This window comes from Pezoporus wallicus, unplaced genomic scaffold, assembly GCF_028554395.1.
Source record: "Pezoporus wallicus isolate ANWC-B61680 ecotype Strahan unplaced genomic scaffold, APGP_CSIRO_Pwel_v1 contig_3952, whole genome shotgun sequence".
Taxonomy (NCBI): domain Eukaryota; kingdom Metazoa; phylum Chordata; class Aves; order Psittaciformes; family Psittacidae; genus Pezoporus; species Pezoporus wallicus.
Genome location: NW_026635034.1, coordinates 12,428,301 through 12,455,213, shown reverse-complemented (window position 1 = coordinate 12,455,213; position 26,913 = coordinate 12,428,301). Strand labels below are relative to the sequence as shown.

The 26,913-nt window shown below is 38.8% G+C and overlaps 1 protein-coding gene across 1 annotated transcript in view; it reads left to right on the top strand.

Moving 5' to 3' along the window:
• TRPM1 (transient receptor potential cation channel subfamily M member 1) overlaps positions 1–26,913 on the top strand; it is a 90,217-nt gene that overhangs the window by 50,402 nt on the left and 12,902 nt on the right. Inside the window, exons 5-21 of the mRNA XM_057399073.1 lie at positions 244–457; positions 2,201–2,325; positions 3,007–3,178; positions 5,605–5,779; positions 7,847–7,970; positions 11,290–11,362; positions 12,122–12,222; positions 14,081–14,254; positions 15,289–15,423; positions 16,028–16,078; positions 17,649–17,789; positions 19,035–19,064; positions 21,255–21,544; positions 22,095–22,323; positions 23,090–23,212; positions 23,545–23,676; positions 26,030–26,158. Of these exons, the coding sequence (XP_057255056.1) occupies positions 244–457; positions 2,201–2,325; positions 3,007–3,178; positions 5,605–5,779; positions 7,847–7,970; positions 11,290–11,362; positions 12,122–12,222; positions 14,081–14,254; positions 15,289–15,423; positions 16,028–16,078; positions 17,649–17,789; positions 19,035–19,064; positions 21,255–21,544; positions 22,095–22,323; positions 23,090–23,212; positions 23,545–23,676; positions 26,030–26,158 (2,418 nt within the window). The remainder of the gene's footprint in view (positions 1–243; positions 458–2,200; positions 2,326–3,006; positions 3,179–5,604; positions 5,780–7,846; positions 7,971–11,289; positions 11,363–12,121; positions 12,223–14,080; positions 14,255–15,288; positions 15,424–16,027; positions 16,079–17,648; positions 17,790–19,034; positions 19,065–21,254; positions 21,545–22,094; positions 22,324–23,089; positions 23,213–23,544; positions 23,677–26,029; positions 26,159–26,913) is intronic.

Sequence of the window (26,913 nt, the reverse complement as noted above, 5' to 3'; positions counted from 1 at the left end):
GTAATAAGTTTAGGATCACTTGATTGCAGTCGGGTTTGCAGGTTAAGAGAGGAAAATGGTGCTTTGAAAAATCATGAAGTGAATTCTCAATAGCAAAGTGAAAGTTTTCAACCTGTTTTTTCTAATCAGGAGCAGCATAGAAATTTAATGTGTTGCTTAAAAATTGTAAAACTTTCTTCATGACAAAAGGCTTAATAGAACCATTCTGTGCTCAATGTGGCTGTTACACATTGCTCTTTGCAGTATATCCGTGTGTCATATGACACTAAACCAGATTCTCTGCTGCATCTCATGGTGAAAGACTGGCAACTGGAACTGCCCAAACTCTTAATCTCTGTCCATGGAGGCCTCCAGAACTTTGAAATGCAACCTAAATTAAAGCAAGTGTTTGGAAAAGGTCTGATAAAGGCTGCCATGACCACAGGAGCTTGGATTTTCACTGGAGGTGTTAGTACAGGTAGGCAATTACTAGCACTTCTGGTTTACTTAAGAATTCATTGATGTTTCTTCACTAATCTTTCCTACAGGCAGATTTAAGTCTACATGAATGAGTCATTAGCCATTAAACCAAAAAAAGGAGCATTGTAATCATTTGTGTAAATCTCCTGCCCAGCCCATAAGATTTTCCTGGGTCAGTACTGGTTTGCATTGCTTAGTGCTTACTCTGAAAAAACTAATTGCCAGCCTTGGTTTCAGTAGCAAGGAATTTACCACTACATTTTTTCAGTGGTTAGTTATCCTTGTAGTCAAGAAATCTCCCACTCCAAATCTGCCTGGCTTTACCTTCTTACTGTTGTTTTGTACAAAGATCTTTGTGTTTTCTGAGCATATTTTCATGCACACCACTTTTGTCAGACTGCATAGGCCGAGTTCCATAAAACTCTCACACTACTCGTGTTTTCCGGCCCTTCAGTCGTCATCACACCTCTGCCTTGAACGCTCTCATTTTTAACAGCCTTCTTGAATTTTGAACAGTGCCATTTTTGAGACAATGCTTGATGAAGCTTTTAATCCTTGAGGTTAAGCAGCCTTTCTGCTTCCATTTGACACTTCCCTGTCCGTGCAGCCAAGGACTGAGGTAGTCTTTCAGATATGAAATCTCTCTGAGAGTGAACAACTGATAAACCACCTTAAATGCCATGCCCCTGAGTCAGTATCTCCGTGCCCAGGGGGTCACCCACCACCACACATGCACTCTCATGTAAGTGTACCAGGTATTTGTTCTTAAAGGAATAACTGTAAATTAGCAGTCTTGAAGCACAAACCTGAAGTGAGTTGTAAATGATTCTTCATGAAGACATTGCAATTTCCTGTTTGCATTTTCCTTTGGTCTTCTGGCCATCTGAAACAGATTCATGTTTCTGTGTTTCCTTTTTGGCTGTATCTAAACTATCTGTTGTAGGGCAGCTCCACATAATTCCACCAGGAGGTTTTTGACACTGTTCCTGAATTCTGTTAAAAAACTGGTGTCTGACACGATTTCTAGAATTGGAAAGACATGTTGAAAAATAGCTGGTTTGATGATTCCTTATATATTGTTGCATTTTGAGAGCAGTTGGTTTCTAATTAATTTCATTTATGTTAATATCAATTCTGAGTGATCTTCAAAAAACCATCAGATGCAAACTTCCATTGTAATATTTCTATAACAATATATTTAACTGAAATAAATCTTTATATGTCAAGTTATTTCTTGGAAAACTATATAAGAATGGATTCCTTTGACCTTCATTTACACTAGCAAAGGTCTAATGTCTTTAAGGGGAGGTGATGATTGCTGTTCAGAATAATTTTTAAGTGGAAAAAATATTTCTTGGGTAACTCTAGGTTTGGAATTTTTGCTTGCTCGCACCCCAGTGATAGCATTCCATATGTGTTCAGATTATGTACAGTGAATAGCTTCATTCCAAACAATGGTACAGATTACACCGTCGCAAGTTAAAGAACCGGGTAAATCTTTCAAAGACTTCATTGAATTCAGAACAAAGATGTGAAAAGGCAATAGGATTTACATGCAACTGTTACAGAATTAAAGCATGGTTTGTCTGCATTGCAAGGTCTATGGTAAAGTAGAGGTACAAGTTCAGGAGTGAGGGCATTCCAGAAAAGCAGGTAGCTCTGTAAGAGGCAAGAAAAAAAATGTGTTGTTCAGTGGTTGCTCAAAAGTGCTAAGAATGAATTAAATTAATTGTACTTATAGGTGTCATTCGTCATGTGGGAGATGCCTTGAAAGATCATTCTTCCAAATCCAGAGGACGAATATGTGCCATAGGAATTGCACCGTGGGGCATTGTAGAAAATAAGGAAGATCTGATAGGAAAAGATGTAAGTCTTTAAGGAAAGTCCCGTGTAATTAGCAATGTCGGCTGTGTAACGGCTCTTTGTCTTTTCAGAGTATTAATATTTTCACTATTTCTAAAACATGTCTAAGAACTGAAATTGAACAATTTCTTGAAGAAAAGCTGTTGTCAGGTTGTCATATATGGTTTCAAAGTAACTATGGAGCTAGGGAGGTTTCCATTGCTTTCAATAGTAGAGAACTCTCTGTGGTGACAGAGGTTTAGGTCCTAACTTCAGTATGGCATGCCAAGACTTCTGTAAATCATGTAAGGGCATTTATGCATGCAAGACTGGCATTTATTTTAGTTGGGTACTCTGCAGTTGCATATTAGTTACTACGAACTCCAAATGAGACTGTATCTTCTAATTCAGTAGGAGGATCGTGTAACACAGTGTGTGACCAAGGAGAGTACATTGATGAGCTTAGGGGAGCACTCAGGAGAGTGCAGGGGTGTGATTGTCATCCTCCAAAAAAAACACTGCAATGAAGAGTTCAAGTGTTGACTGTAAAAGCGAGCTCCATGTCTAATTCTCCTCTATTTGTGGTTATAAAGGTCTGGTTGGTTTGTTTCCTCATAAGGCATGTGCTTCTGTTGGGCTATGTGTGGGATTATCACACTTGGTTCCTAGTTCTAACCTCGGTGTATCTGTCCTTTTGACACACAGGTAACACGAGTTTACCAAACAATGTCAAACCCTCTCAGTAAGCTCTCTGTGCTCAACAGTTCCCATACCCACTTCATTCTGGCAGACAATGGAACACTAGGTAAATATGGAGCTGAAGTAAAGTTACGACGTCAGTTGGAAAAACACATTTCCCTCCAGAAAATTAACACACGTAAGTACAGCTGTAAACATGACGTCTTAGGAAGGGAGGGAACAAGGGCATGAAGTAGTATTTAAAGGTATTGAAATTAAATGCTTCTTCCAGCTCTTTGTAGCACAAATTTGATCAGGACTGGGTGGCTAAACTTGAACATGTGCTGTCTAATAAGTTATAAAAGAGCCCACATCTAACATGGAAAACCCAGAGAAATAAGGATTGCATGAAGGGTGGAAGAAAAGTTGACAGATAACGGCAAGAGAAGCTTCAAAGCAGTAAAAGTTTAAGGAAATCGAAATGTCAAGAATTTTGTGCAGTTCTACCTAGAATTCATAAGCATCAGTGAACAGAATGGGGTAATTTTGTACAGTTCCTCTTTACAGGAATCCTGTGCAGCTCAGTGTTTCACGATTCCGTAAGTTAATACAAACAGTTTATTTTCTCTCTGATACAAATTTGTTTCAAATGAAACATCACACTCAGAATTCTGTGATCTTTCCGATAAACTCAGCTGAGATTTATTATTTAATGAAGTCATTATCGAGGCAATTTCACATCAGTACTTTCATATTTTGAGTTCTGTGCAGTTGCTACAGCCTCTCTGAAACAACTTCCTAGAATTCTTTTTGTCATTATGTAGAAAAAAAGAATAATTCAAAAGGCATTTTTTCATTAACATCTTTGTAGAAAAAAAAAGAATTTTTTTTGAAGGTGAAATAAATACACATTTTTAAGAGCTGCAGCTTAAAAAAACCCACCTAACAACCTGATTAAAAATGGTCCAATAAAAATTATATAGTCTTTGAATCCACACTTCAGTTAAAAATTGCTGGAGAAAAGACATCACTTCTACCAGTTGCCTTTCTGACTTCTTTCTGACTTCTAACGCAGCCTGCGTAGGCCTGTATATGTAAGAAAAACCAAACATTCAGAATGACAGTTGCATTGAACTCTACAGGGTGTAAGTATTCTTACAGGTAGAGCAGAAAAATGAAATAGAGTACCCATTAAATCCAGAAGGCTTTACCATCAGCCGCAAGACATCTCACCATTCTGGACAGTATTTACGTACTGCTTTTTGCCTACAGTAAGCTTAAGAAACTGAATTTGCCAAAGTGATGCCCCTTGCCTTTAGTGTGGAGACAGTGCTGCTCACTGTTGCCCACAAACATTAGAAAGAGCTAACCTTAGCTATGATTTTTGTTTTTATCTTGGTCTTCTGTGGAAGTGCTGGAATTGCTCTAGCATTGTAAAAGGGGGCACTGGCTTGGAAGATAAGGAAATCGGGGCCCAGAGGCAAGAAGTTCTCTATCATTTCTTTTAATACTTCAGGGGCTGGGGATGTTGGTTCTGGTTTAAGTAGTGTTTGGTGATTTTTGTCATGAGAAGGGCAAAGTTTGGAATACACGTGGCAGTTAAGTTATATGAAGGGCTGCAGTACACCTACTAGTAACAACATACAGGGAGTTGTTTTGTTTCTTTTTAATCACTTCAAGCACAGGCACCTCTTCTGGAAATCTCATCAGGAATAACTAAGGATTTCATGGACACACAGGCCAGCCCATGCTCTGTGACTCGTCCTTATCAGAGCTGGGGTATACTGACAGGAGGATATCAGGAAGCTTCTGCTGTTATTGTTCATGATGTTCCTGTTCTTCAAAGAGGAATGAAGGTTGAAAATACAAACTCTTTCATATGTTTTCAGCCATACAAAATGTGCATGTTCTTTATAAAGCACTGCTCATTTTACAGGTTAAGAACTGAATTCAAATGCTTATACTAGTGGGATTAGTCAGCCTTCAGGTAATGTTTTGTCCTTCATTTGCCCAACTATCTTGTGACCAAGGCTACCGAGACCATGTGACCTGTGGGCTTCCCTTTGTCATCCTATGCCTGGAGATCACAGTGAGGCAGGGACAGCAAAGGGATGCTCAGCTGTCGTCTCTTCCATCGGCCAGCCATTGCAGCCTCATGACAAAGACACTAATTTCATATGTTTTATCTTTAGAAAGCATAGCTATGTGTCAACTTAATGAAGACTTCCTGTAGGTAACCAGTGAAGAGTTAAAGCATCAGACATGGTAGCTGGGAGCCATCCAAGTAACAGTGAAGCTAATGAAGTAACAGGAGAATCATGTTAGCTGTTTTATCTGTCAAAAGAGATTTCAAACAGTTCACCAATGTTTAGTGAATAAATGATCAGTACGTAGCTAAGGGAAGAGCAAGGGCAGAGAGACATCTTACCTTTTTCCTTTTGGGGCTATGAAATGGCATATGAACGTTTTTCCTGGTGTTGGCTGTGAAATGGCACAATTTTTCCTGACCGCTCTGGTCTGAAGTGATGCTGTAACAAAGTAATCACATCCCCTTATAATACCTCAACCTCTTAAACTCTTGTTTCAATGACACTTCTTTTTTTGTTTCTGTTCTTGTTTTTGCAGGGCTGGGACAAGGTGTTCCAGTAGTTGGGCTCATAGTGGAAGGGGGCCCCAATGTGATCTCCATTGTATTAGAGTGCCTACGAGAAGAACCCCCTCTCCCTGTCGTGATATGTGATGGTAGTGGACGAGCATCCGATATTCTGTCATTTGCACACAAGTATTCAGAAGAAGGAGGGTAAGAATTCGAGATCTTCACCAAAGCTGTGTCTTGCTGAGGAGGACAGTGTAGGACTAGATGCCTTGCTTTCGTTAAAGCTTCCTTAGAAAACCAGCTCAAAAATGCTGCTAGCAGAGGCATCCTGCTGTCAGTCAACTTCTGTTGCCTGTTGATCTGAGTCCTGGCATTAGTGGGTAGAAATTGTTACCACTTGGAATGTATTTGATGGTCCATTGAAATAAGCATGGTCTCAGTGAAATAAGCATGGTCTCAGGGCAGCACACTGTCACGCAAGCTTCATCACCTTTTGCTGCACTGTATTTGGTGCTGGGTTGGGCATGTTAGAAGCAAGGAACAAATGGTTGCCAAGAATTATTCTTTTTCTCAGGCCAGGGCTGAGGTTAATTAGTGCATGTATTTGCAAAGTTTGTGCTGCCTGATTCTAGTGTGTTGTGTGAATGAGCTTCATTCTCCAAGACTGCCAGACCAGCTGGAAAAATGTTGGGCTGACTTCCATTCTCTTGCTATTTTCTTGTCTGTAATGGTTCTTCAGGGCAGTGCTGCCTGATGTCATGAACAGAGTGGAGGATGTTCTCTGGAGCATTTTATTCCATGGCTCTCCTTTCCATTGCCCAAATGAGTCTGTAAAAGTCACTTCCAATCCAGAGTTTCCTGAAGCCTGTTATCTGTATGATTGGTTGTCTGCCCCTTTGGTTGATAGAAGTAAGGTTAGTTTAAAGAAGATACAAAGCCTATACTAGCAGCATTAAGCTCATCTGCTGTGTAGAGTAGATCTGGCCTGACAATACTCTTAAGTGGAGTGCTTTTTTTAATTTAAAATGCTGCTTCTTCCAGACGAGCCATTGTTAATATCAGTATTTGCCAAACTCAGGCAAAAACCAAGTGTATTATCTTGATTAGGATACAGCACACCCATCTTAAGCTGAAGAAATAGCCTACTTCCCTGACTGAAGCTGGAGCTTAGCTTGGATTAAATATTAAGCAGACAACCACCATTGTCAAGCAGCGTGGATGTTATTTGCTGAATATATATTGGGAGGGCAGTCTGATGCTGGATTATTTTGATGTTTACACACAGTACATATGTAATCTGTCCGGCAGTATTTATTATTCAGCAGCTTGGTTTCCCTTTCTGCTGACCAGCTCCTTAGCTTAGGTCAAACTTTCCTACTTTTTTTTTTGATTTCTCATTCCTCCTTTCCCAGTACATTTGATGCAGTGTCCAATTTCCCTTTCCAGTAATTCTGGTGAGATAAGTATGTTCATCTGGGAAGGCGAGTCTGCAGTGAGAAGTTTTTGTGAACGCTGCTGTCTAAATGAATAATTTTCTCACAATGAGCTTTAATTTTACTGCACTTCACAGGCTCAGCTGCCCACTGCTTTGAATGCCTGCTGGTCATGTTCTCCATCACCTGAAAATACATGTGTTTTATTAGGAAATGGATGAAGATTGAAGGGCTCTGTTTCAGTTTGCTTTGAGACATCAAACATTGCTGACCTTTCTAGAATGTTTTTGATCTAATTTCTTTAATTACTTGGATATTATGAAATTTCAGATACACTAGCAATTTAAATCCTCTGTTTAAGAAGATAACCAAGACAACCAAGGTGACATACCAGTAATGTGAAATACTTTGGGGGGTTTTAGCTGTATGCAAAGGGCCTTGCAACATTTAGAGGTGTAGGTAGAGGTCCTGTAAGGTGTACTGCTGAAATCCTCAAGACTGAACCTCCTAACAAGAAGTATATCTATAATACATAACAGGAGTAAGAGCCACTTTCATTTATTCCAGGGTGAAAGGATAGTTCAAGTTCCCTGCCAGGTTTTTACTCAATGTTGAAGTACTGAGATGCACAAGAGCCAGTTTGGGTATGAATTTCGTGGTTGCTGTTCACTCTTCATTCTTACCTGCACTGAATGCAAAAATGCTGTGTGTTTTCATTTATTTATTTTCAAAATAAAGTCATTGCACTGCTGGGTGAAAATTTGTTTTCAAACACCAAGCTTCCTGAAAAGGTACTAATCCTGGCAATGTCTTCTTTTATGTCTCATTTTTCATTTAGGATAATAAGTGAATCCCTTAGGGACCAGCTTCTAGTTACCATCCAGAAAACCTTTAACTACAACAGGAATCAAGCTCATCAGCTGTTCATCATTCTTATGGAATGCATGAAAAAAAAAGAACTTGTAAGTCTCCTAAAAGTAGTTCACAAAGATAATTTCTGTGAGCAAATTTCACAGAGTACTTTTAAGTGCTGTTCTCCCAGGGTTACAGTTGAACCTTTTTCTTTCCATGTAACTTCGTAAATGTACACAATCATTCATTCATAAGGATATACCAAGAAAGGAAAGCCTCTAAGGATTCTTCTTTTGTGTGAATTGATAGGAGTCTTTTTTCATGGACTTCAGCAAGACAGACTAAGACACTGAGACAAATGTACTAAAACGAGGATCAACTGCAGAAAGTAGAGGAAAGATAATTGAGGAAAGGGTTCCTTGGTGCAGTGAGCATTCAGAGGGCATCAGCACAGTTTTTGTCGTCTGATGCAGTTACTCTTTAGCAACCTTTAATTCAATTAAAATAGGCAGTTCAGGTTTTTCAGAAAAAAATGAAACATTAAGCATTCTCAGAGATCCTAGCCATGCTTGATCCTGGACTATTGCAGGCCTGCTCTGTGTACTGTACCACTCACTCAGGTTCCTGCCTGTCTGCCATATCCCAGGTGCAGAGAAAAGTGTGTTCAGGAAAGGAAAATCTTTAACATTCCCATGTGTTGTCTGTGAACAGTATCTTGAATTGTGTTCACCATGCCTATGCTTTTGCAGGCAAAATGAATCTTCGAGTGTTTTCCTCTGAGTGATTGTCTTAGTGAATTTTTGTAAGTCTGACCTCTCCCTGGAGTCCTGGTATAATTCAATTTCATTCTTTCATACAAATCCTAAGCAGCTGTTTCCATAGCAGATGAACAGTCTGGTGGAAATTTTGTGGGGGTTGTGGATTTTTTTGGTTTGTTTTAAATACAGCTGGAGCTGACATGACTGATATTTTTGTCTTTCTTATGGAGTTGCATATTTCTATTAGATAGAAACAAGAGAACTACGACAGCCTGATGTTCAGACTGTGCGTAGGGAATCAAGTAACCAACCTGCTACTGAATTACCATGTGAAACGCAGGAAATTTTCAATCTTCAAGATGCCTAATTGTATCACTAATGAAGTGACATCTAGAGCAGTAGAAGCGGTAAAGTAACTGAATGACAGATGAAACTTGCGTCATGAGACTGAGAAAAGAGGGAGGGTTTTTTTAAGTTCATAGGAAAATGGTGTTTCAAGCTCCCTTAAAACTAAATGTGTTTTCCTTTCAGAGAGCCCACACTTCTTGTCTTTGGTCTGCTTGGAGGCAATCTCTGAACTCTGGTCTTCCCGAGTTTAATACTGTTTCCAACAGATGATGCAAAACTTCGATTTCTAGAAGTAATTGCTTGTTTGTTCAATGACATAATAAATCCCGCTCTGGTACCCAGAGAAGTATGCACTACCATGCACAGGCATGCTTCTGGTTCCATCTTTTTGTGGTTTCATACTGACTTGATGCTTATGAGTGAGTGAAGGGTTAACACACGAAAGACCACTTGATCGCCACTTAGAGTGATAGAACACACAGCTGAACTCAGCACATTGGTAGTAAGCATAATGCAAAGAAGTTTCCTCAAATCCATGCATCAATCTTTGTGCTAGTCCTCTTTTTTTTTTATACAAGCTGCTCCTGGCAATCAAAGTGCCAATCAAGGCATAATTTTCACATTACTCTTGAGTAATTAAACACTGGAAATAAGGCCATCACTTTTATCAGATTAGAACTATCCCTGATATTCTAGTCAAGGAACAGAGAGGAGTACAAAAGCCCTCCAGAAATTCATTCATCACATCCACTGAATGAACTATGAGATGTCCTGTTCTACTTTTCAACACACTTTAAGTCTCACATCAGAAGGATGGCTAACAAAGAATTCAAAACATAAGGAAGGTTACATTATGAAGTTTAATGATATTTGCTATCTTTTCCTTCTCTTGATCTGGAAAGATGGACACTAAAATAGATTTTGAAAATTTTCAAACATTAAGTAAAATTATTTCTCAAAGTTTAATGCCAACTCTACTGTTACATATTTGCTGCCATAGACATGCGCATAGAGCCCAGTCTCTCTCAGGTAAAGCTGGTACAAAATATTCAGTAAGGTTAGGGGGTTTTGGCTGAGTCAAGGAACACATGAAAACACATCAGTGGCTCTTAGAATTAATCTACAAAGGCATCCTCAACATGTTTCAGGAGAGTGTCCTGTGACAATTGAAATGGCATAGTATTGGGATGGCAATCTGTGTCAAGCAGTCACCAGGTTGTCTGCAGACTCTCTCTGCACTCCAAAAAGCTCACCTTCTCCCAGAGATTATGATGGGCTTTAGCTCATGCCTCTGACTTTTCCTTAAACTGTTGCTCTCAGCTGCCAAGGAAGTGCTTACTTACGTATCTATACATGTCAAGATAACAACTAAATAATTCAATTTCAACGCATCGTTTTCCTCTTCCTATGCAGACCTGATTTACTCAGCAAAATTCAGACTGTGCATCTCAAACAGGCTTATGGTTTGCATTTGTTGATAATTTTGTCTGCTTTCTTGGTAATTATATTTTTTTCCTTTAGTTCTTGTCTCTTCTAATGTCATGCATCTTGTGTTCATGCAAAGTTAATTCTAACTGTTCAGAAAATTGCTATTCCCAGTACTTAATGCTAGCATCTGCTTTGAAGAGGTGTTTTTAGAAAATGAAGAATTAGTTATTTTTTCTGTCTGCCTTCAGTATTGACTTAATTAACATAGAATATGAGGTTATTCTGCTTTTGAATTATTAATCTTTTAATAAGTAGTCCACTGGCTAAGCTTTATACAAACTAGTATTTTTAAAATCAGTGAATTGTAACAGATTGAGCAGATGTGCCTAGAAAGAATAGTTGCTTTTCTTTATTAGTTGATTCTGCTTATTTGGTTATCAATATGTAGCATATCCTGCAACTAAACATATATGAGTGTTGCTGTCAATAAAATTAATGCTATGATAGTGCTCTTGGATACTTAGCATTTCCATTTCCAAGCTGGCATTTCCATTACTACTGGAAAATAATAGAACTGCCAGAGAAGAGTTTGGCATGGCAGTTTTAGCACCACCTTTTGAATTTCACTGGTATGGTGAAGAATTCAACCAAACTTGTCATGTTTACCAATGCAGGGACACTTGACGATAAGTTTATTGCAAGAATTTAATTAAATGTTCCTGTGACAATGAAATTTCATTTATAAAAAAAGTGAATGGAGCTGTACTTTTTGAAAAATCTCAAGTCTTAAAAAATAATAATCCTTCACCATTTTTCCCTTTTTCCTACCTACACATTTACTCTCTCTCTTTTATGTGTTGTAATTGTGTGTGTTTGGTTTTATGCTATCCTTTAGATTACTGTGTTCCGTATGGGGTCTGAAGGGCAGCAGGACATTGAGATGTCTATCTTAACTGCTCTCCTAAAAGGTGGGTTTTGCGATCAGTTAGGAAGAATGCACAAACTGATCCTAAGAAGTGATCCTAAGAGCCTCAGAGTCCTACACTCTGAGGTTCACTCTTGATGTTTAAGTCTTTGATTTGTTTGCTTGAATTCTAGCTAGTAACCTGAACGTGCTTGGTTTAAGGCTTAGATTAGTTTGGGGCATAAAATCTGTATTGAAAGTTTTGTGTGGCTTTCCTCACTTGAAAGCCTGGGATGGGAATGCTGCAACAGCAATACCACTCATATTTCAACAGGCTTTATTGCACTTCTAGCCTGTATTAATAAAGTTCGAAAAACAGGTGGGAAGATTAAAAGACTATCTGGACTCTCCCAGATTTCAGATTGTGCTCTATAAGCCTTAGGGCAAAATTTATGATCGGTTCCATATTTATTTTGAGTTTGTTATGTTTGCTGAAACAACTGTTTTCTGTCTGCAGGTAGATAGTAGCTGATACGGGCTCAATATGGGATCACTAAAGTCCCCAAAGCTGAGAAATAAAGAGAGGAATTACTGTACTCCTATCCACAGCATCAGCCAGAGGAGCTGAGAGAAGTAGTCTTTTAGAACAGTTAGATGTCTCTCTTTGCATCAGAATATAAAGTCAGTGTGGAGTTTTAAGGAAAAGAGAGAGAATCTCATTAATTCTTTTGAAATTAGGATTATGTGGTGAAATGGAAGATGATATAAATCGATTTGATGAATCCAGGCATGAAATACTGAAAATGTGCATGTTTCTCTTCAGGTACCAATGCATCTGCTCCAGACCAGCTCAGCTTGGCTTTGGCCTGGAATCGTGTAGACATTGCACGCAGCCAGATCTTTGTCTTTGGACACCACTGGCCAGTAAGACAAAGTTTTCTCAGTCTTCTTGTTTGTTAGACATTTAAAACAAGTGGTAGAATATTCTCAGCTTGGATTTTGTTGGCAGGAGAAACAATATTCAGTTCTGGTTTATGCTGAACTGATGTGGGATACCTTAGTAATTAAGAATGACTTATTTGTTTTGAAATTACCTTATACTGCCATTGGCAAATATTGAACAATAATTTAAACTCTGTGAAAGAAATAAAAGCAATTTCATGGCAAGCAGGAGAATAACCTTATTTCAGAGTCCTTGTAGGGTTTGGTGTCATGGACACATGCTAGCAGTTGGCAAGATCCCCAGCTACTTGAAAAACATGTGGCCTGGAAATTCATGGAGCTGCTGAGGAGTTCTGTTGCTCACTTAGTAAACCTCTATTTGGATTAATGGAGCAAAATCCTGCTGACCAGAAGAAACCATTGCAGAAAACAGGCCTCTGGAAAGCAGAGCTGTGCCAAATGAACTAAGAAGCAGATCTTCAGTAAACCTTCAGGTCCTGAAATTGGATTGTCTTTTCCAAATTACTGGAGTTTGATTGTGTAGCAGCTGAAGTCAATGGTGAAACACTGCAGTGCCTCTGTTCATCTGTATAACTAAAATCCTTTACATACACCTCTCTCACGTTCATACGCATGCTGTAAATAACAGTGGGATTTATTTCATTTGGAAGCCCATATAATTACATGTAAACAAATGTTGCTGCATGTGCTGTTCTAGTCTTTCACTTAATATGATGTTTCTGATACACAAGGTTCATTAAAATGCTTATATAGAGAGGATTTAATTATCGTGAATGTGATGACGTACTATTACTAGATAACATTTATTTTGACAGAATGCTCAAATCTCCATATTATTGTGGTTGGATTCAGAGGTACCACCTAGCAGCTGAAGCCAGCTACTGCTTTGGCCTGTTTTACACTCAAACTCTGCAGCAATTTGTGGAAACAGTATCAGCCACTTGGGATTCACCATGATTTCAAATCCATGATGATTACTTTCAGACTAGCCTGTGCTGCAAGTTGGCAGTTGGAGTTTTGTCCAGGCTTGCAAATGGATTTATGGGAGCTAGGCAGAGATTACTTTTTTAGGACAAACAAAACCACGGAAAACAAACCTTGCTAAAGCCTCAGCTCTGTGGTTCTCTGTGCAGAGCAGGGGTAGTTGTAATCCACTTTGTGTTCCTGGAGATTATATAACCTAAGCATTAGCTGGAGCAGGTTAAGCCTCCAAATCACAGACAAGTAGCGTCAAGTTATTTGATGTTTGCCTGCCCGTCTTGGGCAGACAGGTTGAAAGGGGGAAGAACACTGAAAAGAGTAAATGTGTCTGAGGAGGTATAAACAGAAATCTTGTCTGCAGAATGTAAATGAACCATTTCCTTTGAGAAAAGACAGAAAAAGAGCGGCTCTTTCCTCTCCTTTTTGTCTCCACAGTATGGATGCTATTTGGCAACATTCTTGTTAAGCTCTTTCTGTCCAGTTCCTATCCTGCTTGTTGCTATTTGACAACTACTGCTTCTATTGCTTTCACTGAGAGCAGAGGAACTGAAATGTCACAAAATTGAAGTGTCTCTGCCTGTGTTTTAGTCCTCTTGCCCTGATTTTATGAGATAAATCTTCCACAGCCTGCCTGCTTCACTACTTGGACTTTCAGTGTTGGTGACTATCTTAGACATAATAGCCTTGCAAAGCTATAGAGCCGTGACTATGCAAAAAGGTCGTTATACTGAAAGAAGTTATTTCTAGTTGACTGCATGGGGGAAGTGGTGACTGGGGAGCAAGTTCAATAGGAGTGTATCCAAAGAAAGAGTCACTTCTAATGCATTATTAAATACAGCCTATAGGTAGCCTTACAGCTCCTGATGGTACAGCTCCTGAGAAGGAAAAGAAATCTCCAGTTGCTCAGACTAAAGCAGCCAGAGGGAAAGGAAAAGGGAAGAAAAAGGGAGGAAAAGCAAAAGAAGAGCCAGAAGAAGAAACAGACCCAAGAAAGCTTGAGCTCCTGAACTGGGTGAGGTGAACGTATTTGTATTAAGACTGTTGAAGAGTTCCTTAACTTTGTTGGGTTTTTTCATCCTGGAGTACAAGGAGAGACAGAAAATACACATTTTCTTTCCATAGAACGATCATTTGCACATTCTTACAACATCAGCAGTAGATCCTGCAAAGGATACTTACTGTTCAGTCTCTGAGCCAGGAAACCCTCTCATCCTATGTGCACCATATGCAGCCATATCACAACAGTACAACTCAGTGCTTGTCTGCCTCATCTTCTTCCTTGCGCTTGCCAGAAGGAAGAATACCAGTGAACATCTTTATCCTGCCTTGTACATGCTATTTCTTCAGTTAAGGCAGTCGAAACAGCTCCATTTTTAAGTGCTTTGTTTTCCATTTGCAGTCGGTTAGGTCGGTCTGTTGTCTGAAGTTCATCTGTCAAGGGGACTGCTGCTCAAGGGATTTTTCCCTCTCCTATTGAGTTCTAACCCCTTAGAATTTAATGAGGGAAGACCCATTAGGCTTCCTGACTAACGTTTTCCAAAAGAAAAACTAAGTTGGTGAAGGAAGAGGAAGTGCTTCTTTCCAAATGATTTGAGTATTTTGGCATTATATGCCGTCTTTTCTCTGGGAGGCAGCAGTTTGAGTAGATGATACATATGTGAGTTATCAGGAAAATTATGTCAACATCATTTTAAACACATACAGTGTGTTTTCCTTACATTTTAACTTATTTTTATCATGTTGAGCAAGCAGATCTCTTCCACATAGCATGTCAAACACGGTATGCCTGGTTTAGTTAAAAATGCTAAACTAAAAGCTACAGCTGTGTTGCTAAAGGTTTATTTCACTGCTCTCCTCTTGCTCAAGACTTCATTGGAAAACTCTACTATCTGCATTGACTTGCATATGGGTCAAATGTTGTTTTCAGTTACAGATTAATCAGCATATTTGGGAATTTGGGAATATCCTAATGAAAATGTTTATGGTTGTTGGCCAACTAGCTCTTCTCTGCTCACACAGTCTCACATTCTCCATTCTGCAATGCAGGTGAACTCCTTGGAGCAGGCTATGCTGGATGCACTGGTTCTGGATCGGGTGGACTTTGTGAAACTCCTTATTGAGAATGGAGTGAACATGCAGCACTTCCTCACTATTCCTCGACTGGAAGAACTTTATAATACTGTAAGTGAGCAGAAATAATAAAATGCTCTGTGATATATTTGCTACTATATTTCACAGGGTTGCCCTTTTTCTTCTTCTCCTGAGATACGCTTTCTTTTTTTCACCAGAAAGCTCCAAGTCCTGACAATACACAGTTGTTGGATAGCAGTAATGGGAGATGTTGCTACTACATACAGTGCTCTATTGTATCCCTACATATACACATATACATCAGCTTTCAGAAGCTATTGTAATTTGCTGTGTAAATATAGTGACGTATTTAAAATGCACCTTTGGAACACCTAAAGAACTACTGTAGATAGTAAAACTTTAATACCAGCCCATAGTGGCCATGTACTTTTAATCTCAATTACTTTTCCTATATGTATACATTGTAATGTTAATGAATAAGCCTGTAAATTTGGAAAGTATTTACATGACAACTTTTGTTTTTAGCATGTTGCAGAACTCAGCATCATTTTATTTTGTAGCCTGTCATGGTTTAAGCCTAGCCAGTAACTGAGAATCACACAGACACTCGCTCACTCCCCCAGTAGTTACATTTGTGTGTGCCAAAAATCTAAAGAATTGAAGATCTAATGGACTGTGAATGTTTTTGTTTCAGAGATTGGGTCCACCAAATACACTACATTTGCTAGTCAGAGATGTGAAAAAGGTAAGTTTGACTCCTAGCATTAAATTTGCATGGTTGCATTAACCATGTGAGTCAACAGCAAAAGCAAACGTAGTATGGGGGAAAGCAGACATTTGAAATTAAATGGTAGCTGTTATGAAAAGGAAAGATTGACAATGTGATGTCAATCATAACGTGATTGACATCACATTGACAAACAGTGATGTCAGTTTAAATCAGGTATGGCTGTCCTGCTCTGCAAGGAATTGAAAAACAAAGGAAAGGAAAGTTTAGCTCCTAGCAGTGTAATATATCATTTGAGATGCAGGTTGATACTGCTTCTTCTCTACAAGAAGCTCACAATGCAGCATTGTTGTGGTTTAAGCCAAAGGAAGAGTGGAAGGAAAGGCCTGCTGGGTTAACTAGAAGCCCCACTCATGAGCTAGTTCCCTTTTGTTTGTGTCCTTTTGTGGTTTGTTTTTTTTAATTCCTTTTCTCCCATCAATCCTACTTTTTCCTGGAAGAAAATCTGTTCCGTTTCTCAATGCTACACGTCCTAAATTTGTTATTCATTTATTTCCATTGCATGTAAATCTGTTCATTATACATGAATAGGGTCATTGTAAGATTTGTTGTCATATTTGCTCTGTTCGAGGGTTTGGGGCTTTTACTCAGTAAAATTCAGCTACATGAATAGCCTGTATTCCTTTTTGCAAGGAAAAATCCTATTTATTCCAGGGAGGCTTAGATGTGGGAATTGCACAGTACTGGGTTAATGTATAATTCATATTCATCTGCTTCATAGCACAATACTTCACTCAGCGTTTGTCTTTTTGAGTGTTACTAATGCTCTTCTGCATTCTGCTTTCTGTCTGTCTCCTTTTCATCGCATTCATACTCATTCAGCGGCAGTCTCGGGGATTCGGTTGGGTTAACATGGAGGTGATGTGTTTGCTTAGGATATAGTTATTTCATCATAGCAACTGCTCGGTGGTGCTGTAGAATCAGTTATTGTTGTAGGATGTAGCGTGAACAATGGAGCAGTTTTCAGCTCATGTTTCTAGCAGAGTCAGTACCACTATCCAGTTTTTAAGTGTAATGACGGAAATTACAGTCTCCCTTTTTATTTGATTCTGGCTTGCACATTAATGTAGATCATATTCTGCATTGTAATCTTAACTCTGTAGATAATATTATGGTGAAATATAAGTTACCATAAGAGGTAAAGTATGCCTGATACTCATCATGAAATTAAGTTACGCTTTTATACTGGATTAATGGTAATCAATACGAAGTTATTTAATTTCATCAATATAACCCTTGCAAACAACTCAAGCGTGTATGGACGCTGACTGTCTGTACGAGTAAACCAAATGAAAATTTGGCCTCAACTATAAATTCTGCCAACAGCAAAACAAAAAAACTCTGCCCCTTCCAATTCTATTATGTGAATCAGTTGTCACACAAACATTCAGCGGTTGAAACCAGTGGCTGTAAATAATACCCATGTGCCAACTTGAGCATGACTTATATGTCTAGCCTTGCAATTTAATGTATGTTAATGGTTTTTTTATCCTACGTCCTTATTTTTTTCTTTTTTAATTTTTGGTAGGGAAATCTTCCACCAGATTATCATATCAGCCTCATAGATATTGGTCTTGTACTTGAATATCTCATGGGTGGAGCTTACCGCTGCAACTATACGCGAAAAAGTTTTCGGACTCTTTATAATAATTTGTTTGGACCAAAGAGGGTAAGAATGAGTTCATTCTGGATGTGGCCATAGTGCTGATGGTAAAAACTAAGTAACACTGTTCTTTGTCTTTGTGAAACACTACGTGCTAATTCTAAACAAATGCTGCAAGACTGAAGTTGAAACTCTGGTAGTGAAGTGGTACAAGGAACCTGTAAAAACATGTTAAAGGATGGGAGGACCCAAAAGGTGGTAAATACATTGATCTGGAGGTGAATTTCCTCCCATTCCAGTAGTTTACAATCCAAGCATTTCTAACTGTGGTGTTTGCATAGTTACTTATTCCTACTTGAAGCTGTAGCTCTCATACCTGTAAACTGTGCTGCTCAAGCCAGGCCTATTGTTTAAGTCATCTTAGCAAACAGCAGCTTAGATTGGGTGAGGCAGAGTGTTCATCAGAATACAGAAGAGCTGTTACACGAAGTCATGTAAAGAACTGTTCTGTATGGAAGTCACTGCAGTCTCAGTAGGGCTTTTAGTATTTTTAGTATATTTAGTACCAATTTTTAGTATTTTTAGTATATTTAGTATTTTTAGTACCAATTTTAGTATATTTAGTACCAATACTGAGAATATCAAGCATAGTGCTTGCTTTGATAAAAAGTCTGTTCTAAGCAAATAGAATAATTTTCTTCATTAGCTTATTTGTTTGGTTCAGCTTTGAAGGTCAAGTGAAGCTTCCTAATTACAGAAATTCCCACAGATGATCAGAAGGCCACTCATGTAGCTGATGTATAGTACAGATATGGTGCAGTATTATCTGATGGAACAAGCAAATAAACCTTTAGGGAAAATGTAAACCAGAGATTTTGCAATTGAACAGAGGGATTTGTTTTTTTTTAAATGGGAAATTGTGAGAGGTTTCAAGATCTGTTATATTTTTTTACTGTTCCCTGTGGGTATGTTTAACCCATATATGCTTAGAAGCACTATTTTTTGTCGATCTTTTGTGTTCACGCGGTGATTTTCGTTCTCAAAGCAGCATATTCTTGAATGATTCAGTTAACTCTTCCGTGTGGATCAAAATCCTTGAGTGCAGATGGAAAATATTTCCTAACACATTGGCTTCCTGAAAATACAATTTAGAGTGAGATTAATTAATTGTACCACTATTGGTACAATTATTTAGAATAGTAAATTTAATAATAAATACTGTACATTTGTAAATGTTTTTCCTTGGTATTGTTTGGTCTTTGAATTTTCCTTCCCATCTAACTAATTTTCTTTTTCATTTTTAATATTCAGCCAAAAGCTCTTAAACTACTAGGAATGGAGGTAAGTTGGATTTATGGTAAAATACCGTTTTTTATTAGAGCATTTCTTGGTAAAGTTCTGCTCTTGCTCTTAGCTTTTGCACTATTACTGTGGTAAAGTAAATTTGTACTAGAAAAAAATCTTCTATTTTGAAAACAGCCTATTTGATACTTTGGACTGTTTTTAATGGGAGTCTTCAGAGCTGCTTAAAGCTTTGCTCAACAGTCTTTAGGCAGTTTTTAGCACTATTATGTAACAACACGTTCCATGTTGGAACATGCTGTAGATTTTACAATTCAGATGTGAAAATTTATGGTATTGAAAAGAGTATGTGATCCAGCAGAGCTTACGGTCAAATCCCTTTTAACCATGAAGTAACAATGTGTGTGTAAATGAAGTTTTATCGTAGATCATTTACACGAAAACGCTAAGTACATTTCTCATGAAGTATGCTTTTATTAACACAGTGATAGTATTAGAACAGAGTGTATGTACCCTTTTCTTGAGTCACGTTTGATGGGAACTAAACTCACCACAAAGCCTCTGTTTCCCCAAGCAGATGAGAAGCTTTCTTCTCTACAGAGGAAGTCCAAGTTATGTTTAAACTCTGATCAGCTTCCTATTTTCTAATGGCTCAAGACCAAAAGCTCAGCCCTTGAGGTGTGACCTTTTTTTTCTCAGCATTGATCACATATAGGTTGCCTAGTGCTTCTCCAGAAGTTGATTTTGCTATTTCTTTCATTGAGAAATAGCTTACATGGCCAAAGTGTTTTCTCCACTTGTCAGTGGCTGTGTCCCATTCCCTTCTTCCAAAAGAAAGAAAAAGTGAAAAGAAAAATTGGTATTTCTTTTGCTGAAGTGGTCAGTAAATTGATGTGATTCAAAGTGTTGAGGTTGTTTTGATTTCCAGGGTTACAGCCCTAAACAGGAAGTTTAGTTTCCTTAGCACTTTGACTTTCTTACCCAGGGTATTGTTTTGATTTGATTTTTTTTTTTTTAGTGTGAGGAGGACCTAATCCTTGGTCCTCCATTTGAGATGCTTCAGAGATGCTTACCACTCTTCATGTGCATGCAGTTTCTGACCCCTGAATTTTCCATAAGAGACAGAGGTCACCACTTGCAGTTCTTAAAACCGCTGGAAGAGAGAGCTCTTCATTGTTAAGCTGAAGAGTTGTCTTTGAAACATGGGGTGTGAGGCTGAGCACCCAGTTTGCATTTAAGTTTGTATTTTGGGAAAAAATAGTGCATTATGCTGAGCTTGCTTGAACAGGAACTAATTTTGGAGAATGGTAATTGCTTTTACTTGCAATACTCTTCTGAGTCTGGAATCGAGGTGTACAGTGATCGTGAGCTCTGTCTGCACCTATATATGCAATGTTTTTCCTACATTATCTATAGCCCTAATTTTCCCAATCCTGGCTTTTCTCCCTTCAGGATCCTGCTTCATTGTCAGTACTTCCCTTCAGTTACTTCCATGTTGGTTCCTGTAGTAATGGCCTATCCTCCCTATCCCTTTAAGAAACGGGATACTTATACCCTCCGTTTCCACTGCATACATAAGAGGAGATTGCTATTCAAAGGTGAAGACTCCCTTTAGTATCTTGCTGTTCTTAAGGATGCTGTCTGCTTGTCTTCTCCATTTGCATGTTACCACTCTCTCCACCTCCATGTCATCTGAAAACTGCTTTGATACCTGTAAGATATGCAGCACTGTTCTTCAGGAATAGATGCAGACATATCAAATCAGAAATTCCAGTGGAACCTATTCATAGTGAATTCAGGTTTGTTAAAGTTCCACTTGCACTGCAAAGGAATTCATTAAATATTAATTTATTACAAATTAACTTGCAACAACTTATTGCAATGAAATTGCAATTACACATGTGGAAGAGATCTATTTCCAATGCAGTATAAAATGATGCCTTCAGTACAATAGGGTTCTACTGTACGTATCCAAGATGGGTGACTTGTAATTCAGTATGCAAGAAATGGTTCTCTGAATAAAATAGCAAGCTGCGTGTACTGGCCTAGTGCCTGCTCTGTTACATGTTCTTCATAGTTTTATTGCTATTGGCATTCATTGTACAAACAGCAAAAACAAACTAGATATTTAATTATTAATACGTCCTTTAAATACTTGTTCTGTGCATGGTGTCATTGTCAGGTAAGCTGTAGAAATTAATGGGAACATTTTTCTCCTTTTCTCCGCAGGATGATGAGCCTCCCACGAAAGGGAAGAAGAAAAAGAAGAAGAAGGAGGAAGAGATCGATATTGATGTGGATGACCCAGAAGTCAGCCGTTTCCAGTACCCCTTTCATGAGCTGATGGTGTGGGCCGTGCTGATGAAACGGCAAAAGATGGCACTTTTCCTTTGGCAGCGAGGGGAGGAAACCATGGCCAAAGCACTGGTGGCCTGCAAACTCTACAAGTCTATGGCCCATGAGTCTTCTGAGAGTGAACTGGTGGATGACATTTCTCAGGATCTGGACAACAACTCAAAGTTAGTAGATGCAGAGCAGACTTTATATCTACTTGATATAGGGGGTTGTCTGAGCAGCTGAGAAGCTTTACTTCTAGTAAAGTACAATTGATTTCTAGAATGTATGTTTGCAGAATGCCATTTGGAGTCAGTTTATCAAGAGTAAATGAGCTAAAATGTCATCTCAGAATCCAAAGGCAACATGACCAATGAGAAAACTTGCATTTTTTCTGACAGAACACATTCTTTTCTTCATTTTCTCTCTCTGTAAAATTAGCTAGTTTTATTTCACAAAGTTATTTTCAGGGTTTACTCACATAAAGTAAGGGGTATCTGATGATATACATAAACTGGCCTTAAGATGTTATTGGTTTAAGCTAATTCTGGTCACTAAAAATCTGTTGGGAACTTTTGTAGGCTGTCCCAAGTCAAGCTTGAGACTCAGCTGTGCTTGTCCTTGTACATGTGTGTGGGAAAAACATGATCCCCTGTGAGCAGAATGAAAACCCCAAATGCAAGCAGAAACTGATTTCTAAATCAGACTTCACTGGACTTACCTTGCATTTTCCAGAGATTTTGGCCAGCTGGCTGTTGAACTCTTGGATCAGTCCTATAAACATGATGAGCAGATTGCCATGAAACTTCTGACATACGAGCTGAAAAACTGGAGTAATTCTACTTGCCTGAAATTGGCTGTGGCAGCTAAACACAGGGACTTCATTGCTCACACATGCAGCCAGATGCTTCTAACAGATATGTGGATGGGTCGACTACGCATGCGGAAAAACCCAGGCCTTAAGGTATTTCTGTTCTGCAGCTGTTTTCAAGGGTATGGTTTATTGCATATAATACTCCATTATATGTAGAGTATGCATAGAACAAATTGGCTTACTAATTACAGAAGTTTAAAGAACTTGCTTGTTTTAAAGCTAATTTTTTTTTTTGTTTCCAAATTCGGGATATCTAAGGAACATTACTGTATGACACAGGAAAATACAAATCTATAAAAGGCTTCTCATAGTTGGAATTTGGAAGTGAAGTTGTGGCTTTCAATGAATGATGACATCTGTTCATTGAAAGCATACACCTTTGATTAAAAATCAGTTGAATACAAGCTATTAGGGGCCCACACAATGGGAATAGAGAGAATATGAACCAGACATGGACACATGCTTCTTACATTCCTTGTAAGCAATTTTTAGCTATTAAAACTAATTTTAGTGAGGGACTAAAGTACTATAAACTCCAGTAACAAACCAGAAGCCCTCTTCAAACCACCACTTTGTCCATTCCATGGACTTTCTCTGCATACCTTTAATTTTACAGGAGAATTTCTTAATTGCAGTGTATTTGTGGAGATGGAAAGCCTTCCACAGTGCCATCTTTCATACAAGACCTTAGTGCCAGTGCTTCATAGGTACTACTTAGTAATTTTTGTAGGTTTGACGATAGCAGAATATCTTGAATGCTATACAAAAGAAAATGTTGTTTATGGGATTTGCCTTAAGATAGCTATTAACATAACCAAATATTGTCACCTGTATTGAATTCTTTCTTGTTGTGTAGGTTATAATGGGGATTCTCTTCCCTCCCACCATCCTTTTCCTTGAGTTTCGGAGTTATGATGATTATTCTTACCAGACATCAAAAGAAAATGATGAAAGCAGAGAAAAGGAGGAGGAAAATGTGGTCAGTAATGGAAGCTATTAAGAAGTTCTACTATCTCAGGAATGCTCAGTTTACTTACTTCTCTGATAATGCTATAGGTCACTCTGGTTAAAATCTCAATGGTCTTTGTAGGATGAAAATCTGAAGAGTTTTGGGAGGGTTTTGGCTGGATTCTCAGGATGTCTCAATTACCTGTGTAGCTGCTTAGATTTTGTATTTTTACATTTTTCAGAAGAGGAAACTGTTACTCAGAGGAAGCATTGTGCATTTCACAGTTCACTGGGGCTGTAGTTGAGGAAAAATTACTATTTTTACTATTATATTGATGAAAACTGACTACTTTGGTCTTCCAGGATGCAAATGTGGATACAGGCTCCCGGAAAGGAGATGAAGAGAATGGAAAGAAAAAACAAAAGAGCCTTCCAATTGGAACAAAGATTTATGAATTCTATAATGCACCTATTGTCAAATTTTGGTTCTACACAGTAAGTCGTGATGATTAAACTGATAACTTTTTTTTTTTCCACACCTGTGAAACTTAAGGGATTTCAGTGTAAAAATAATAACCAAGTAATAAGTAAGTAAATAGTACTGACTTTCATGGAATCTGATGAGTAAAGCATTACCTTTATTCAGAGATGTCCTGGGTTCAGCAGTAGCAGTCATGTTTTTCCTTTGTGTTAACTGGTGCAGTGCTGTGTTTTGACTTCTAGCTTGAGAACAGTGTTGGTGAAGCCGATGTTTTCGGTTGTTGCTAAGTGATGTTTACCCTGACCAAGGACTCTGTGAGGCTCATGCTCTGCCAGGGAGGAGGGGAAGCTGTGAGGAAGCAGAGACGGGGCGCCTGACCCGGGCTAGCCGGGGAGGTATTCCATACCACAGCACGTCATGCCCGGGGTGGGGGGTAACTGGGAGTTACCCGGAAGGACAGGGGCTTCCGGGTGGAACTCGCTTTCTTGGCCGGTGGTATCGTATTCTCTTCCCTTGTTATTTTCCCTTATCATCCACGACAAGAGAAAAAATGAATAGACATTGAAACAGAATTAATAACTGGCACTTATGCTGTCAGCCTCTAAAGCTACTACACACTTTGAAGGAGGCGCTGTCTGGCTAATCACATGCCAAGCTCCACAGTCCAGTCACTCAATCCAAAGTAGGCTGGATTCTCTTGCTTTCTAAAGGCTCCAGCTCCTGTTCTGTGTTGAAATATACTTTAGCTTCCAAGAATTAATGTCATAGTATGAGTGCTAGCCATTTGTTCTGTTGACAGTTAGGCTCAGATGAGCACAACCTACATGGAAGCACAGATTCTAGTCTGCTAAGATTTAATAGGTACTTATAGTTCGATAACTAAAACCAATCTAAACTAAAATACTTATTTTTGAAAGGCATCTGATTTTCTCTTCAGTGCATCCGGAATTATCTGGTTCTAAACTCTGTTTTAATAAAACAGAAAATGTACTCATGCTACTACTCATAAGTTTGTGTGTGCCCTGTAAAATGGATACCGGTTTCTTTTTTATTCAAAGTTAGGACTTCAGATAACCCAGTATGTCAGATTGCGATGTAGGTTTTCAGTTTTTGCACATCGTAATCACACAACACTATACTGATGCCTCTCTGCTGCTTGTATTAATAATTTAAAAGCAAAATTCTTACTTAATCTCAAAGAAAAGCATTCATCATGGTTTCACAGTGTAAAGAAATTACATTTTATTAGATTAAAAAAGTATCTGGTGCAAAGGGCCTGATTTAGAGTCCTTTGGAATTGGTGGTTTGCTTCTTCCAGCAAATGAGGTCATTCAGCAGCCTGGATCATCTGTCCATTCCTTCCACTGCTGGAGGCCATGGCCTTTGCCAGTGGGCATGGCAGCTATGGGGAGGGCATTGCAGCAGGCCTGCTTCCTTCAGAGAAACTGATCAAGGAAGGGTCCTCAACAGCTGAATCTTTCATGAATAGCCTCAATGTGTGTGTTCATACATGCTCATGTGAATGTGAGAATTAGGGTGGGCTTCACTTTCACGCACTATGCAGGCTAAGAGTGTTTTAAATACCTTCTGTTTGATGTTTCTTCTCTGACACAGTGATGCAACCTTCTGTGCTCTTAGTGGATTAGGCTTCAGCAAGAAACTTGCTCCTGAAACTTCAGGCTACTTAAAGTAACCAAATTATCTGCAAACGTACTGTTCATGCAGATGAGTTTAAGTAACAAGTATAGGATGAGGTGGTGTAGTGACTGGTCTTTGAAGTCTGTATGCTTCTGGCTTCAACTAAAGAGGACATTCGGCCTAGAGGGTCCCAATCGCATTATTAAAGGGTGAAGAAAAGCAAGTGGCCCATGTGACACTTTATTTCCCCTACCCCTCCAGTCACGTGCTGCTCCCAGCCCTGCCTCTGTATTCTGTTTTACATCTGTTGGTGGATGGTGGGTAAAAAATTCACATTGATTATCTCATTCTTTAGAAAACTCAATTTTCTCCCTGGAAAACCTTTTGGTTTATTACTGTCTTGTTTTCTTTTTTTTAATCCTGCAATCTGTTTTGGTTTCTTAACTCTAGAGTTCCAAGAATGAAGTTTTTAGTATGGCTGGTCATCAAAGACTGCTGTGAGGCATGGAGACACAAGCATCACCAGTCTGACATTCTCACCGTTACAGAGAACAGTGGTAGCTCTGTTGACTTATACTACTAGTCCAGAACTTCCTAATGGAAATTAGTGGAGCCTGATTTTGTGTGTGTGTGTCTAAGTCATCAAGTAATAGAATAATGCCTAACAGTGGAAGGATCCTGGGATCCATCACCTGAAGTCCATAAAGAATTTTATTCTTTTTTTGGTAGATATCATACCTTGGTTACTTGATGCTATTTAATTATATCATTTTGGTGCGGATGGAACGGTGGCCATCAATCCAGGAATGGATTGTCATCTCCTACATCGTGACATTGGCTTTAGAGAAAGTAAGAGAGGTAAAGTCTGATTATACCAACATCTCATAATCCTTAAAATGAAGCTCACTCTTAAAGGTAATAATAGCATGGACTTGTGCCAGAGTGTTGAGAAGCCATACATGACAGAGAAGATTCTAATAGCCACAGAGTCCCAAAATGCCCATCACTGGAGAGAGTTTCATTTATAACCCTTTTCCATACAATGGAAAATTATTCTTGGGCAAAAAAAGTGAGGCAAAAATGCTCTGAGGTCAGTCATTCTCTTATGTGTATTTCCAAGTAGGGCAGGGCCATAACCCATGAAGGACATTCTCCGTAGGTACTGTCTTTTTATTACTGATGCAGCTCTTGGTGAGAACTACAGGCAGAGAGGTGTTTTGGGTATTAACCAGGAGTACTCTGAGACTGACCTCATAACTTTTGTATCAGGAAGACGACATAAAAACTTGTTCTGTGTTCACATGCTGTAGTATGGTTTGCACTTAGTCTATCCTTCTCTGGTTCACAACATCCCCATCTCATACTAACTGCATTTGGAGATAAATATGGATGCCAAGTCAGTAAGCCAGTTCTCCTGGTTTAAATGCTATTGATCAAAACCTACAACAAAAAAAGCTTAATAAAGCCGAAATAGAAATAGAGATGAAAGGGGGGTCTAAGAGGAGGGCCACGAAGATAATCGGAGGGCTGGAACAGCTCTTCTGTGAAGAAAGACTGAGAGGGTTGAGGTTGTTCAATCTGAACAAGAGAAAGCTCCAGGGAGAGCATACTGA